Source organism: Pyrgilauda ruficollis, unplaced genomic scaffold (assembly GCF_017590135.1).
Source record: "Pyrgilauda ruficollis isolate IOZ18807 unplaced genomic scaffold, ASM1759013v1 scaffold58, whole genome shotgun sequence".
NCBI classification, from domain to species: Eukaryota; Metazoa; Chordata; class Aves; order Passeriformes; family Passeridae; genus Pyrgilauda; species Pyrgilauda ruficollis.
The window spans coordinates 1,057,157-1,068,973 of record NW_024527488.1 but is presented as its reverse complement, the minus strand read 5'-3'; the positions used below and the strand labels follow the sequence as shown (position 1 = coordinate 1,068,973).

The window sequence follows — 11,817 nt, the reverse complement described above, 5'->3', positions numbered from 1 at the left end:
TTACTTACTCTATTTGTCTTCACACTTGAGAAAATGCTTTCCTCTCACATCTGGTTCTCTGTGTTTAATTTAAAATTTCCTTCCTAAACCTTAATCATAACCAAGAATATCTTGACTTGTCTTGCTTTTTGAGGTCAAAAATGCTCACAATGCATCTTAAAAAATTTCCATTACTGTTTCTACTGAATGCAAGGAAAATATGTTGACTTCATTAAAACAAAAAGAATAAAATTAAACCAGAGATAATTTTCATAAATTAGATGTACAGATTTCACAGCTCAGAAACAAGGATGTCGAATGTGTCCAGCCTATACAGCCTCCTACACAGAAACCACAAGGTTTCAACGACAAGTCAGTGAAACCACAGCGTTCAGCTTTTTATCCAAGACAAGCTCTACCCAACGGGTGCTTCTGCCTTGGTGTGCTGACTGCTCACACAATAGTTTTTCCAAGGTTCGCTTAAGGTGCTGACCTGTGAAGAGAAATGAAACTCATTATGCAAACAACTCTGCTATATAGCTTCTCAAATCTGTATGTGTGTGCACATAACCGATAAATCTGCAGGCACAGGCACACACACACACATCCCTGAGTTAGATACGGCTACTTACAGATGAAGACAGAGACATCTGGAAAAAAAGAAAAAACAAGAAAGACTGTTTTTACAATGTTACTAGCTTATCTGTTAAGGATAGCACGAGCTAGTCACCTCAGCATTCTTCAACCTCCTGTAAACATTAAACAGCAGACCTATTTATGAAGTTAAAAGTCATAACTAAGTGAATTTCATTACCAGAGCAATTAATGTATGAGAAACAGAAGAGTATTCCCATTTAAGAGAATTCTAGACTAGTATAGTTACTTCTGCATCACAGCTTTCATTGATATAACTACCTGAAAAGTAATGACAAATCCTGCCTGAACAACACCATCATACCTTCAAGAGTCCTAAAGGTAGGCAAGGGCGCGGAGTTAAGATTCCCCTAAACACTCTTCTATAAAATAATTCTGCCAGAATCATGAAATCCTGTCTGCACTGGCACCAAATTGCTGTTCCTGGAACGATGCTGCTGAGTGGGAGCCACTGGTCCCCTCAGCCTCACGTGCTAAGGAAGCACTTGTTGCATAGGAGATCACAGTTGTGTTCAATAGTAAAGCCAATAGAAGGCGAGTTTCAGGCTTCTGGCAACTCATTTCTATTTGCAAATTTGTCAGGTATGCTAAGGAGAAAACAGCGTTGACAGTGAAGTGATTGAAATTAAAGCAAAGCTAAACAGGCTCTCAAGGCCTTTGCAAGAGGGATTTCATTGTATTGACCCAAGGCCCTGGTAACAGAAGCTCCTCAGATTGTGACAAACTGTGGCAGAGAGTAGCAGTGACCTGAAGTAGAAATTTTTTAAAACGGCTTTGCTGCTGAAGAAAGCACCTGCATTTGTACTCCCTGAGAACTGCAGACGTGGCTTCCGCCTCAGCCTTCCCTTCAGCTACGCAGTGTGACACCAAAGCCTCCCATCTTCTGCAGGGGCTGAAGTACACATCTGGTGGCTGACCCAGTGGTCACCACCCAGTGGTGGTGGTGCTCAGGGCAAGCTGAGGAGCTGGTGTGCCAGCAAAGACTTGGAGTCACTCCAACGGGAGGCAGACTGCATCCTCCAGTGCAATGTCACACTGCTTCTCTGTCCTCACTACTTCTTGCTGTGCCAGCACCATGAGACGTGACACCGTCCCTGGGAAGACACAAAAGAAAGGGCAGGAGAGCAATGTGACTGAGTTACTAGGGTTTGGAATCAACACTATCATTAAAAATAATTCTATTAGAAACTGAGTATAAACAGTAAACACATATACAAAGATGAAAGAGGGTACAATCTGTGGTATTTTGGCAGTACCTGAAAACCAGAAAGCAGAACTAGTCAGAAATAAGTGGCATTCAGTCATCTGCTTCTACCAATAATAATGATAATTAAAAGGAGAAAATTGCTTTTTATGTTGAAGATAACTTTATGTAAAAAGTATTATAAAGGCCAAATCAGAGCAGATCTGCTGGAGGAGGCAAAACGGCCATAGCCCCTCAGTGGCTGTGCCCTGTGTTTAGCTTTAGACTGTGTAAGAAGGAAGAACTGCACTGCTGTGGAGATCCCACACCAGCTCAGAAGCCTCACCAAACCCTGGGAGTGACTTCCAAAAGAATCTGTAACATCAAACCCTGAATTCTGTTTTCAAACCTCAAACTGTAGTGTCATGCTGATCACCATGCAAGGCACATCAAGATACAGGGAGCCCCAGCTGCCAGTGGAATAGTTACCAGTTTACCAGACTGTGCACCACACACATCTTGAACCTGCAACGGTTCAGTGGTTATTTGTTTTATGCTACTGGTATTGTAACACAGAAGTGAGTCAGTCCCGTCTGACTTCTGCTCCTTCTGTTCATTAACAACAGTAAATGAACAAAGGAAGCATCTTGCATTGTTCCATTCTGCATCCTCCATTCACTGTCCAAAACCTGTGTCTATCTCTTCTGATTTTTCTTTCTCAACATTTGGGATGAACATGAGACATGCTGTTGGGTTTCAGCATTACTACATTCCTGCTTTTCACACATAGGCTTGTCTCTTACTGGAATCATTGGGAAATGTGTTGGGAATGTTGGGAAACAGACAACACTCCTGTGGTAGGAAGGTGGTGCTCTGTGTGCCTTCCTTCATAAGGAGATCTGCAGACCTGCTATGCATCAAACCCCTGAGCAGCAGAAGTCCTGGCTGCCACAGAGAGCAGGAGCAATGACTTGCCTCAGCCTGTCCCCATCTGTGGCTTTCAGCTGAACAACTCCCTTCTGCCCTCAAAATTTTAAGAGAACTGTGGTAGCCAAACATCCTGTCAGCTGCTGCCTTGTCTTCTGAACGTGGCTGTCCTCTTGTAGTGGGGAAGGATTGTGAGCACAACCGTAAAGAAGAATGAGCTCTCTATGAAAGCTTGAACACAGCTCAGGCACAGCTCTAAGTTACAGAGATCAAACTGTTCAGGCCATATGCAGGAGGTTTTAGCTGAGATGTGAAAGGAACTGCATGATATGGCTTACTGCAGTGGCAGAAGATCCCACTTGGTCACGCAGTGAGGCTTCTTCCATCCTACATGCAGTGAAAGTTGTGACCCAGGAGATGGGAGGCTGCTCCCACCACTAAAGGAGACTTAAAAGGATGTGCCCACAAGAGGACAGTTCTGAATATCTGGCTCTGTGCAGGATGGGTCTAAGCTTGTCTCAGGCTCTAGGTGTTGACAGGATATTTCCTCAGTACAGTTTGTCATTAGTAGCTGGTAAGGACATAAATACATCAAACTATGTGCCTAAAAAGCATTACTGGCTTGACCTAGGAGTAGGATGGGAAAGAAATAGGCTACAAGTAGTCCTGAAGGAACATTATGGAGAATGTAAATGGTTTTATATTGCTGCCTATTAATATTTTAGTGTCTTGTGTCTCCACAGAGTTATATTTACAGAGTTACGATTTTTTTTTTACAGCAAATACAAGTTAAGAATAGATTTTTTTTCCCAGGTTCAGTTTTGTCTTTACAAATACAAAGCACAGTTAAAAGACCAAAGAATTATACCAAAGCTTATAATAGGAAAATAAGATTACAAGAGGGTAGAACTGTCTTGCAAAGCTGTCAGGAATATTTTGAAGACTAGTTTTTCTAAATCTGTCTTACAGGAATCTTCTTCCTAGTCTTCCATTTTTCAGCATAACTCTCTCCCCTTATCTCCTACAATCCCCCGTCACAGATAGTACACACATGAAATTTCACAAATCCAAGTTATAAAAATTCTTTGAAAGCAGCCCTGTATATTACAGACTTTTCTGGCTGAACCATAGCGATGACTAAGCCATGGGAAAAACCTCCATTCAGTTCTCCTGTAAAGGAAAATGTAGGTGGGGGAACCGGGCTTTCAGGGTCGAAGTCATGCAGCTCTTGGATGGCACCATCGCGAAGAGGAAAGAGGAGGACTCGGCCGGCGGGGTTGGGCCGGGAGGTTTCTCACATTTCCTCTTTCCAGCCATCCCTGTGGGGCCGGGCCGGCGACAGTGTGAGAGAGGCTGTCATTGTTTGACTCAGCGTGTTCCTAAGCCACAAGAGAGCAGTGACGTATGTAAAAAACTTGCTGCTCACTCTTATCTGATAAGAGGGATATCAAGGAGTTTTCTCCACTGCCTAGACAAGAGGAAGTCCTCCTTTGTCCCTGCATTTCACTTTCTCTGTCAGCATGGCTTCCTTGATGCAGTTCTTGTGGCCCTACAGCCTCTAACACAAAATAGAAGACTATACAGCAGCTTTAGAGACCTCATATGCAAATACAAGTTACCACATTGTCAAATGCCTGTTTAATTTCCCATTTACTCCACCAGCTTTAAAACTGATCTCAGATACAACTGATTTAATCTGGAGTAGCTCAGACAGAGCCATCTCACCTCCCATGATTTTGGTGGAGATCTGCCTCTGCCCTTTTAAGCCCTGTGCTTCTGAAAACACAAGGAGAGTTACACTGTACATCAACTTCAGTTTTTAATAGGTTCCAAAGTTGTCTGGACCAGCACCAACCTTCACTGATCTCTTTGCGTGAAACACTGCCAAGCACCACAAGATGTCACAGTTAATAGAGTCCTGTTACACATCCAAGTGGGAAGTTCCCAACCTATCAACCAAATAAAGATGTATAAATGGCTGACAGTGCTACCACGACCACCTACTGTAGCTGGGCTCAAAGAAACTTCCCAGAAGAATCCACAGTTGAAATACTGACAAAAGAGGTAACAGCAAACATTAGCACCAGACTGTTTCTTTACTATGAACACTCCCAAGAGTAAATCAAAAAGTGGATTGAGGATAAATGAATGTTCATCCACTTTACCAGGCAACAACCTATGTAAAGGTTATGGTAAAGAGGAGCAGAGCCAACTCCCCTCTTTGTGTAAAGAACACCATTATTGGAAGTAACCTCTCTGTGTTCTCAGCAGCCTCAGGGAGGTGTTACACAACAGACAAAAAAAAAATAAAAATATAATTCCACAATGCTTCCCAGGAATGGGATGGAGGGAGAGAAGACAAAAGAAGTACTGGTCACCATGTGGTTTCTCAGACCAAAGATGCTGTTGATTTCCTTTAATGAGCCCTAGCTATAAATTAACAGACATTTCAAATAAAACCTAATGAGATCCTCTGTACTTCACAGCTGTGCTGCTTATCTAAAATTATTTTAAGATGCATCCATAGAGGGGAAGAATCATCACACTACCTTTTCTTCAAGAAATAAAATTTCAGACTATGTGGTAGAAGAAAGTACTTTTTCTTACTTGTTTCAGTTCTCATTTTTCAGAATTTCTCTTCTATTGGGCGTTAGTAGCTACCCCTTTCACCAGGAGAGAGTCTGTGTGTGCATGCATGAGACTCTGAGTGCAGTTGTGTATTTACACATACACCTATAAAATTTATTCCTTTAAGCGATTCCTTTTCTGAATGGTGAAAAACAACTTAAGCACATAAACAGCATAAATAATCATTTGTACACAGAAAAGAAACGTGCCAGAGCATGTCAGATAGAGCTCTCACCAGCTCAAACACTCCTTTTTAAATGAACAATGAACAAGTGACCCAGCCTGACAGCCCAGACTCACCCACCAGACAGATTTATACAGGGACATTTTATACCATGTCAGGATATTACACAGCTTACCAGAAATCCAACTGCAGTCCAAACTCTTTGTAGATTATGTAAAGCATCCCCAAAGCCATCTGGAATCTTCAGATTTTCAGAGGAAAAGATGTAATTTGACAGACACATTACCATCTTTTTATTCATCACAGGCGAAGGTGCCTAAGTGACTTTAACTGCTCTCTACTAATTCCACATAGGAACCCTTCAATGCTATTGATAGTAATTAAATAATGATAATACATAAAAGTAATTTAAAGCTGGTTTTCCTCTCTTTGTGATGAAATGTCAAGATCAAAAAATTTAAAAAAATTTTTTAAATTTTAAAATCAACTGACTCCTAGAGCTGGAAGTCCAGTAAGTCCCTACTTACTGCACAGACTTTTATTTGGACTTCATATATTCCTCTACATTCCCAAGGAAATTCTCAGCTGGTGAAGGATGAAACTGAATGTGTTTAGGTGCCACAAGCATTGAATCACTGCCACAAGCAATAGTGTCCCTTGGGACTGACACACCAGGATTTAGTCCCTGCTCTTCCAGTACTGCTCCCCTCTTGGTAATGGGCATGCTCCAGGGATTCATCTCTCCCAGGACAAGGCATCTCCCTGCAACCTTCACTCCCAGTGGACATGCCCTCCACAATGCTGTTCATATATGTGCTACTGGTTCCAAGCAAATATAAAGCAAATTTCAGCTGGTTTAAATGCTAAGATGAGCTTTTACTTACAGCTCTAACACAATGCATGCTGAAAATGAAAAAGCCACAGTTCATATACAGCAGGAGGAAATAGCTGACAAACACTCCTTGGAGCCATAAAGTGGGATAAATTTACATTTTGAAAGAAGCCCTGTCATATTTCTCCAGAAGAGTATAGAAAGCTGCAGATGGATTGAAGAAATTCATTGCTGTATGACACAGGAAAAAAATGCAGAATCTTTGTTTACCTAGGCTTGTGGTTTCAAAGAACCAACTTTTTAGTGCGTTCATTTCTTGACTCAAAGTGAAAATGGGAATTCACCCTTTTCTCTTTTTTCCTGCCCAGTGTGCAGATGGGGCACATTTTCTTTCACTCCATCAATCCCTGCCCCCCCACGCACAAGCCTGCATACATGCACCTAGCCAGTGGAAAAGAAAAAAGGGTTACTCATTAATCCATTCTACAAAGCTTTCCAAACTGAAATGGGTGGGTTCTCCATCTCCAGCAGGGAGCAATATATAGGTAGGTGCAGAGCTTACCTGAGCACAGCTCAAACTGGAGTGTTACACTTGAACAGCACAACTTTGCTCCTGGCACATTTTAAAACAGAACTCATCAGGATGAAGAGGATGATTATTTTCTGCATGCTTTTCTTCTGCTCCACTATGATGTTGACTGCAGCTTCACCCAGAACAGTAAAATACAAACAGATTCTAAATAAAATTGGAGTCTTAAAAAGACTGGTGAAAGATAAGGTAAGTGATGGTATTTGTCGTAATATTGAAATTACTTTCAAGCATTGTATATTGCTTAGTATAGATCTTATGAGGGACATCACTTTCCAATGTTAAAACTTTTCTAACTTAGATTTGTTTTATTTTAGGATGCTGAATTGCTGCATACACCAGAAAACTTTGTGGTGAGGCTGCTTTAACATTTTTTTCATAATTATATAGTTTTGATTTTGTGCTGGTTTATTCCATTGACAAATGGAGAATGTCTTCTTCACATCTCTGACCTAGTACTCTTAATGCAAGCTAGACTAAATAAGAAAATACTTTCTAAAAGTTCCCTTTCTGGATATTTAACAGCAGAAGTGTTTATATTTTGGCATCACAATTACTATTTTGCTATTTTATGTGTATCATAACCCACCAATAGATCCAGAGTTGCACAAATTCCATTTAATTAAGAAATAGTGCTAAGAGTAAGGATTCATACAAGACCCAGACAAGCTGCAGCGCTTTTGGGGATGCAGGTAATTGGAGTGGAAGTGCCTCCAGCTACCATGAGCTCCAGCATGGCTGAGCTGCCCCCCTTGCCTCCCACTGCAGCCAAACGACAAGAGTGGCACTGCAAGGTCATGTCAATGAGTGCCTCATCTCATGTGCAGTCACACTGCTTTCTCAGAGACTATTTGTGCAGGGACTGTGCTACCAACAGGAAGAAAAACTGCACCTGCAAATATTCTCTTCAGATTATAACCAGTTAAAAATGCAAGAGCAGCTCCCTGTGAACTCCTTTTTAATACAAATATGTATTTATACATTATTTAGTGCTGATATTTTGCATCTTCCAAGGCTAAGATCTTCTTACATACAGTGAGTCACCAAGTCTGTGCACTCTCAGAAGTGGTAGGATGCAGGATGTACTGTGAATTTAAATGCTAATCATAGTAAAATCACGTCTTAAAAACTTGGAGGATAAATGCGTGCTACTTTGGTAATCCCTCAATATGCAACTGAGGTATGTAGAGCAACCTGTGGCTACCTAATACTATACTTGTGTTATCAGCTGTCTTAAATTTTTAAGCCCTATTTTGTAGCACAAACAATTTTGATTGACATGTAAAAGCCATCACTATGCACTACTATGCCGTAAAAACTGTAGACATTGTTAAAAATTTATCTACTCAGGATCCTAAACTCCCTTGCAAGCAGCTACAAGAAGAAAGGAAAAAAACTCACCTCATTTCACACAGGTTTTGGTTAGCCTCTTCCTAGGCTTTACAGCTCGGTACATGTTTAACTTGCCAAAAATTATACAGAAGCATGACCAAACCAGATGCATTCCTTTGAATTGCTAGGAACAACTTCAGTGCACAAATGCATTGCCGGGCTTTTCCCACTAAAACTCTTTCTAACTTGGTGTCAAAGTGAAAAGGAGGAGATTATTTGCTGTCATTTAATCCAGCGTTTGCCGCTGCCTCTGAAACTAAGCAAAGACAACTAGTGACTAATTGCTTAATGAGGTTGTTGGGGTTTTTTCTTAAAAAAAGTCATGCTCACCTCAGGAAGGAAAACGACAGCTCACTTGCAGCTTAGGGCTTTACTGTCTGATTCTGGGAGGTCCTGAGTGCCTCCTCTGAATACTAGAGAAGACAGAGAATTCACGTATTTAGAAATTATTGATATGGGTTCAGCTTCTGATGCAAAATGTAAAAAAAAAAAAACATTAGTGTGCTAACAGTAATTATCACCAGGAACCAAATCAACAAATTTTTCATCCTACAGGGTGACTAAAATATGTATCACAGTGTGCTAAAGTGGCACTCAGTGATTAGGTGCCACCACAGCCTAGTGAAACTCAATTTAATAAGAAGTTGCCCACATAACTGCATTTCAAATATCAAAATATTTGAATTTTTAAAAATTATAACCTGCTCATGTCAGATTTGCATTTGGTCTTGAATATTCAATGAGAAAATCACCTATTATAATATTTAGAATTAGGTGGTTTATCCCAATCCATTTTGGTGTCCTTGAGGTTCTTTTGTGTGGACTGTTAGCCGCAATTCAATCCCATATAATTTCCTTGTATTCTCAACAATGAAGTATTCTTTCCTTTGACTAAAGAGAAGTTAGAGGACATCAATTCAAGGGAAAACAGCAGTATTAAAAAGTGAAAAAGCAGTGTTAATGCTGAGGTAATTCCAGTCTGGAGGGCAAATGAGCTCTCCTGTTGGTGACTGGCAGCTGAAGTGCCGCTGAGTGACAAGATGCTGATGTGCCCTGGATCTGTATCTCACCCCGCTGATCACTAATTCCGGAAGCAAGGGCTCTACGGGCTCATCTGTAAAGCTAGTTTGAGTCAGATGCAGAGTGCTGCTGCCAACTGCCACTGATACAAATATTTTACACGTTTCTAGCTCCCCTCAGACCATTTCCAGTGGTATGTGCTCCTTCATGCCTCACCCCCAAAGTAGTCAGCCTGTGACAACACGCCGGGCCCCACAATACTTGTGGTGCCTGATCGTTGGCTGCCTCAGCTATAAGTGACAGCTCAGCAAAACAGAAAAGGCAGCACAGATGAGAAATGCTGGTTTCTCAGCTCAGCACGGATGAGACCAAAAATGTTTTCAGTTTCAGCTGGAAAATCGATCTCTTTAAAAGACGAGTAGTGTTTTTTTCCAGTAAGCAAGGCCAGTTACGGTAAGGATGCTTGAAACAAACATAAACGTTTGGCATTTAAGGAAAATAAAATACTTTATCTGACCAACACAGAATGTTGCCAGCCAAATTTGCTCAAAGCAACATCCATGAAGGCTGCTGCGTCCATGCCCAAGCAGCAAACTGCAGTGACATCTCACAAGGCAGATGAGACTCAGCTTGGGCAGCAGTTGGTATGCTGAGAAGGATGATGGCTTTGGAGTCTTTCTAGTATGTGTAATCAGCAGCTTCCTTCCTTGGAAAACAGAAAGTAACTTAAACTGGCTGCAGTAAACATTGCTTTTCTTTCTCTGTGGACTGTTAGGTTAGTTTTGGGGATAGTTTCTGTATCACTTCTGATGTTATCATATAACAACATTTTAAGAGTATTTGAAAACACACAGTTCTTCGTCAATTCTAATTATTAACTAAGCATTATTAGAAAGGGTACCAAAATGAGGAAGACAAAGAAGTATATTCCCACACATAGCACTGAGAGATATTTGTAATTTTTAAAAAACAAAATGCTCATGCTTTAGCAGGTGAAAACCTACTACATGTAACTGATCTACTCTTCAGGATTGTTTTCTTTCAAATGCTGTCATGATTAATAGCCAAGTGGAAATTTATTTCATTAGGAAATACCTAAGTAATTATGCAAGAACAGCCAATGTAAAGCTCAATATCACTTGTGTATCAAAAACGAATAAAAAAAAGGTACAGCTGAATAGTCTCAGTTAATATCCTGGATACCTTCTTCTGCACATGGACCACAATCTAACATTAGCAGGAAAAAGTGCTGCAACATTGGCTTTAAAACAGTTCCTTCTTCTCCTGCCTTAGGAGGGATGCCTGTCCACAGCTGTGACCTGCTTCAAGAGTGGGACCCTGAAATTACAACCAGCAAGCAACCAAGATAAGGGGGCGTTCACCAAAGCCATTAGAACCGTGCAGAACTTTACCTACAGAAACTCTGGAAAGGTAAGATTTCCTCAGAGTGCTCATAATTGTGATCATTTCTCCTTATTTTCTATAGCAGGAGCCTCCTGCAATGGGGGAATTGTAGAAAGCAAATTATTAGAAACAGTAATCTGCCCTTCATTACTTTGGCAATTAAACAGTCCAAGTTTTGAATTTTTGGGAGAAGCGTTCCCTGTAACCATAAAAATTCGCATACGTGTATTTGGCAAACACACAACGTGCTGGCAGAAGGACAGGGATCACTGCAAAAAAAGTGAATGGAAGGTGTCATTACTAAATTCCTTCCCTTTGGAAAGAGCTTGTGTCAAAGCTTTTCCAGCTAGAAAAGGCATTGGTTACAACCCTCTTGATTTTTCAGTGAGAAAGCCTGAGGTTTGATTTAGGACTGTGATGTGCTGTTTAGAAGCGCCATGATTCTCTTTTATCTTCCAGAACTGTGAGTTGTATGAGAAAACATGTGAATCTTATGAGAAGAAAACCCCCAAAGAATTTCTGAAGGGCTTTGAAAATCTTATGCAAATGGTAAGCAGAGTTCATTCCTCCTGGGTGCTTCTTGACATTTTGCAAACCATTACAGATATCCTTAGTTTACATCCTTACTAACAACATGTTGTTTTTACAGCTATACAAGAACGAATGTAGGACACACCAGAGCTGAAGGCTACTGAAAATCTATTTTTTAAAGCAGACACTATGTTATGTTTAAGATGTGAAAAATGTAAATACTTCCTAGTGCTATTATGTGTTCTCTGTGTGTGGTAAGTGAAAACTTCTCCCAAAATATTAAGGTGCCTTATTTGGATGGGTATTTGTAAGATGGATGCTAGCCCCACCTTACAGGGAAAATTAAATTCTAATTTCACAAAAACCAGCTCTAGTAAGGGACTTAACTGTCCCCCTTCTGCTAAACTAGAAATACAAGAGATGGTTACTTTTGTACTTTTGCTTTGATCTTAACTGAATCCCATGCAGAAATTTCTGCAACTTTTCAAAGAAAA

General features: G+C 40.6%; 1 protein-coding gene across 1 annotated transcript; it reads left to right on the top strand.

Moving 5' to 3' along the window:
- The first annotated feature begins 7,030 nt into the window (after positions 1-7,030).
- IL21 (interleukin 21) lies at positions 7,031-11,477 on the top strand. Its single transcript, XM_041482289.1, has 5 exons — positions 7,031-7,165; positions 7,294-7,329; positions 10,682-10,819; positions 11,252-11,341; positions 11,442-11,477. The coding sequence occupies exons 1-5, from the start codon at positions 7,031-7,033 to the stop codon at positions 11,475-11,477; spliced, it is 435 nt and encodes a 144-aa protein (XP_041338223.1).
- Positions 11,478-11,817: the final 340 nt, after the last annotated feature.

Coding starts and splice junctions, on each gene's coding strand:
- IL21 (XM_041482289.1), top strand. CDS start 7,031: ATGAAGAGGATGATTATTTTCTGCATGCTTTTCTTCTGCTCCACTATG. Junction 7,330..10,681: donor ATACACCAGAAAACTTTGTG/GTGAGGCTGCTT, acceptor CTCCTGCCTTAG/GAGGGATGCCTGTCCACAGC. Junction 10,820..11,251: donor CCTACAGAAACTCTGGAAAG/GTAAGATTTCCT, acceptor TTTATCTTCCAG/AACTGTGAGTTGTATGAGAA.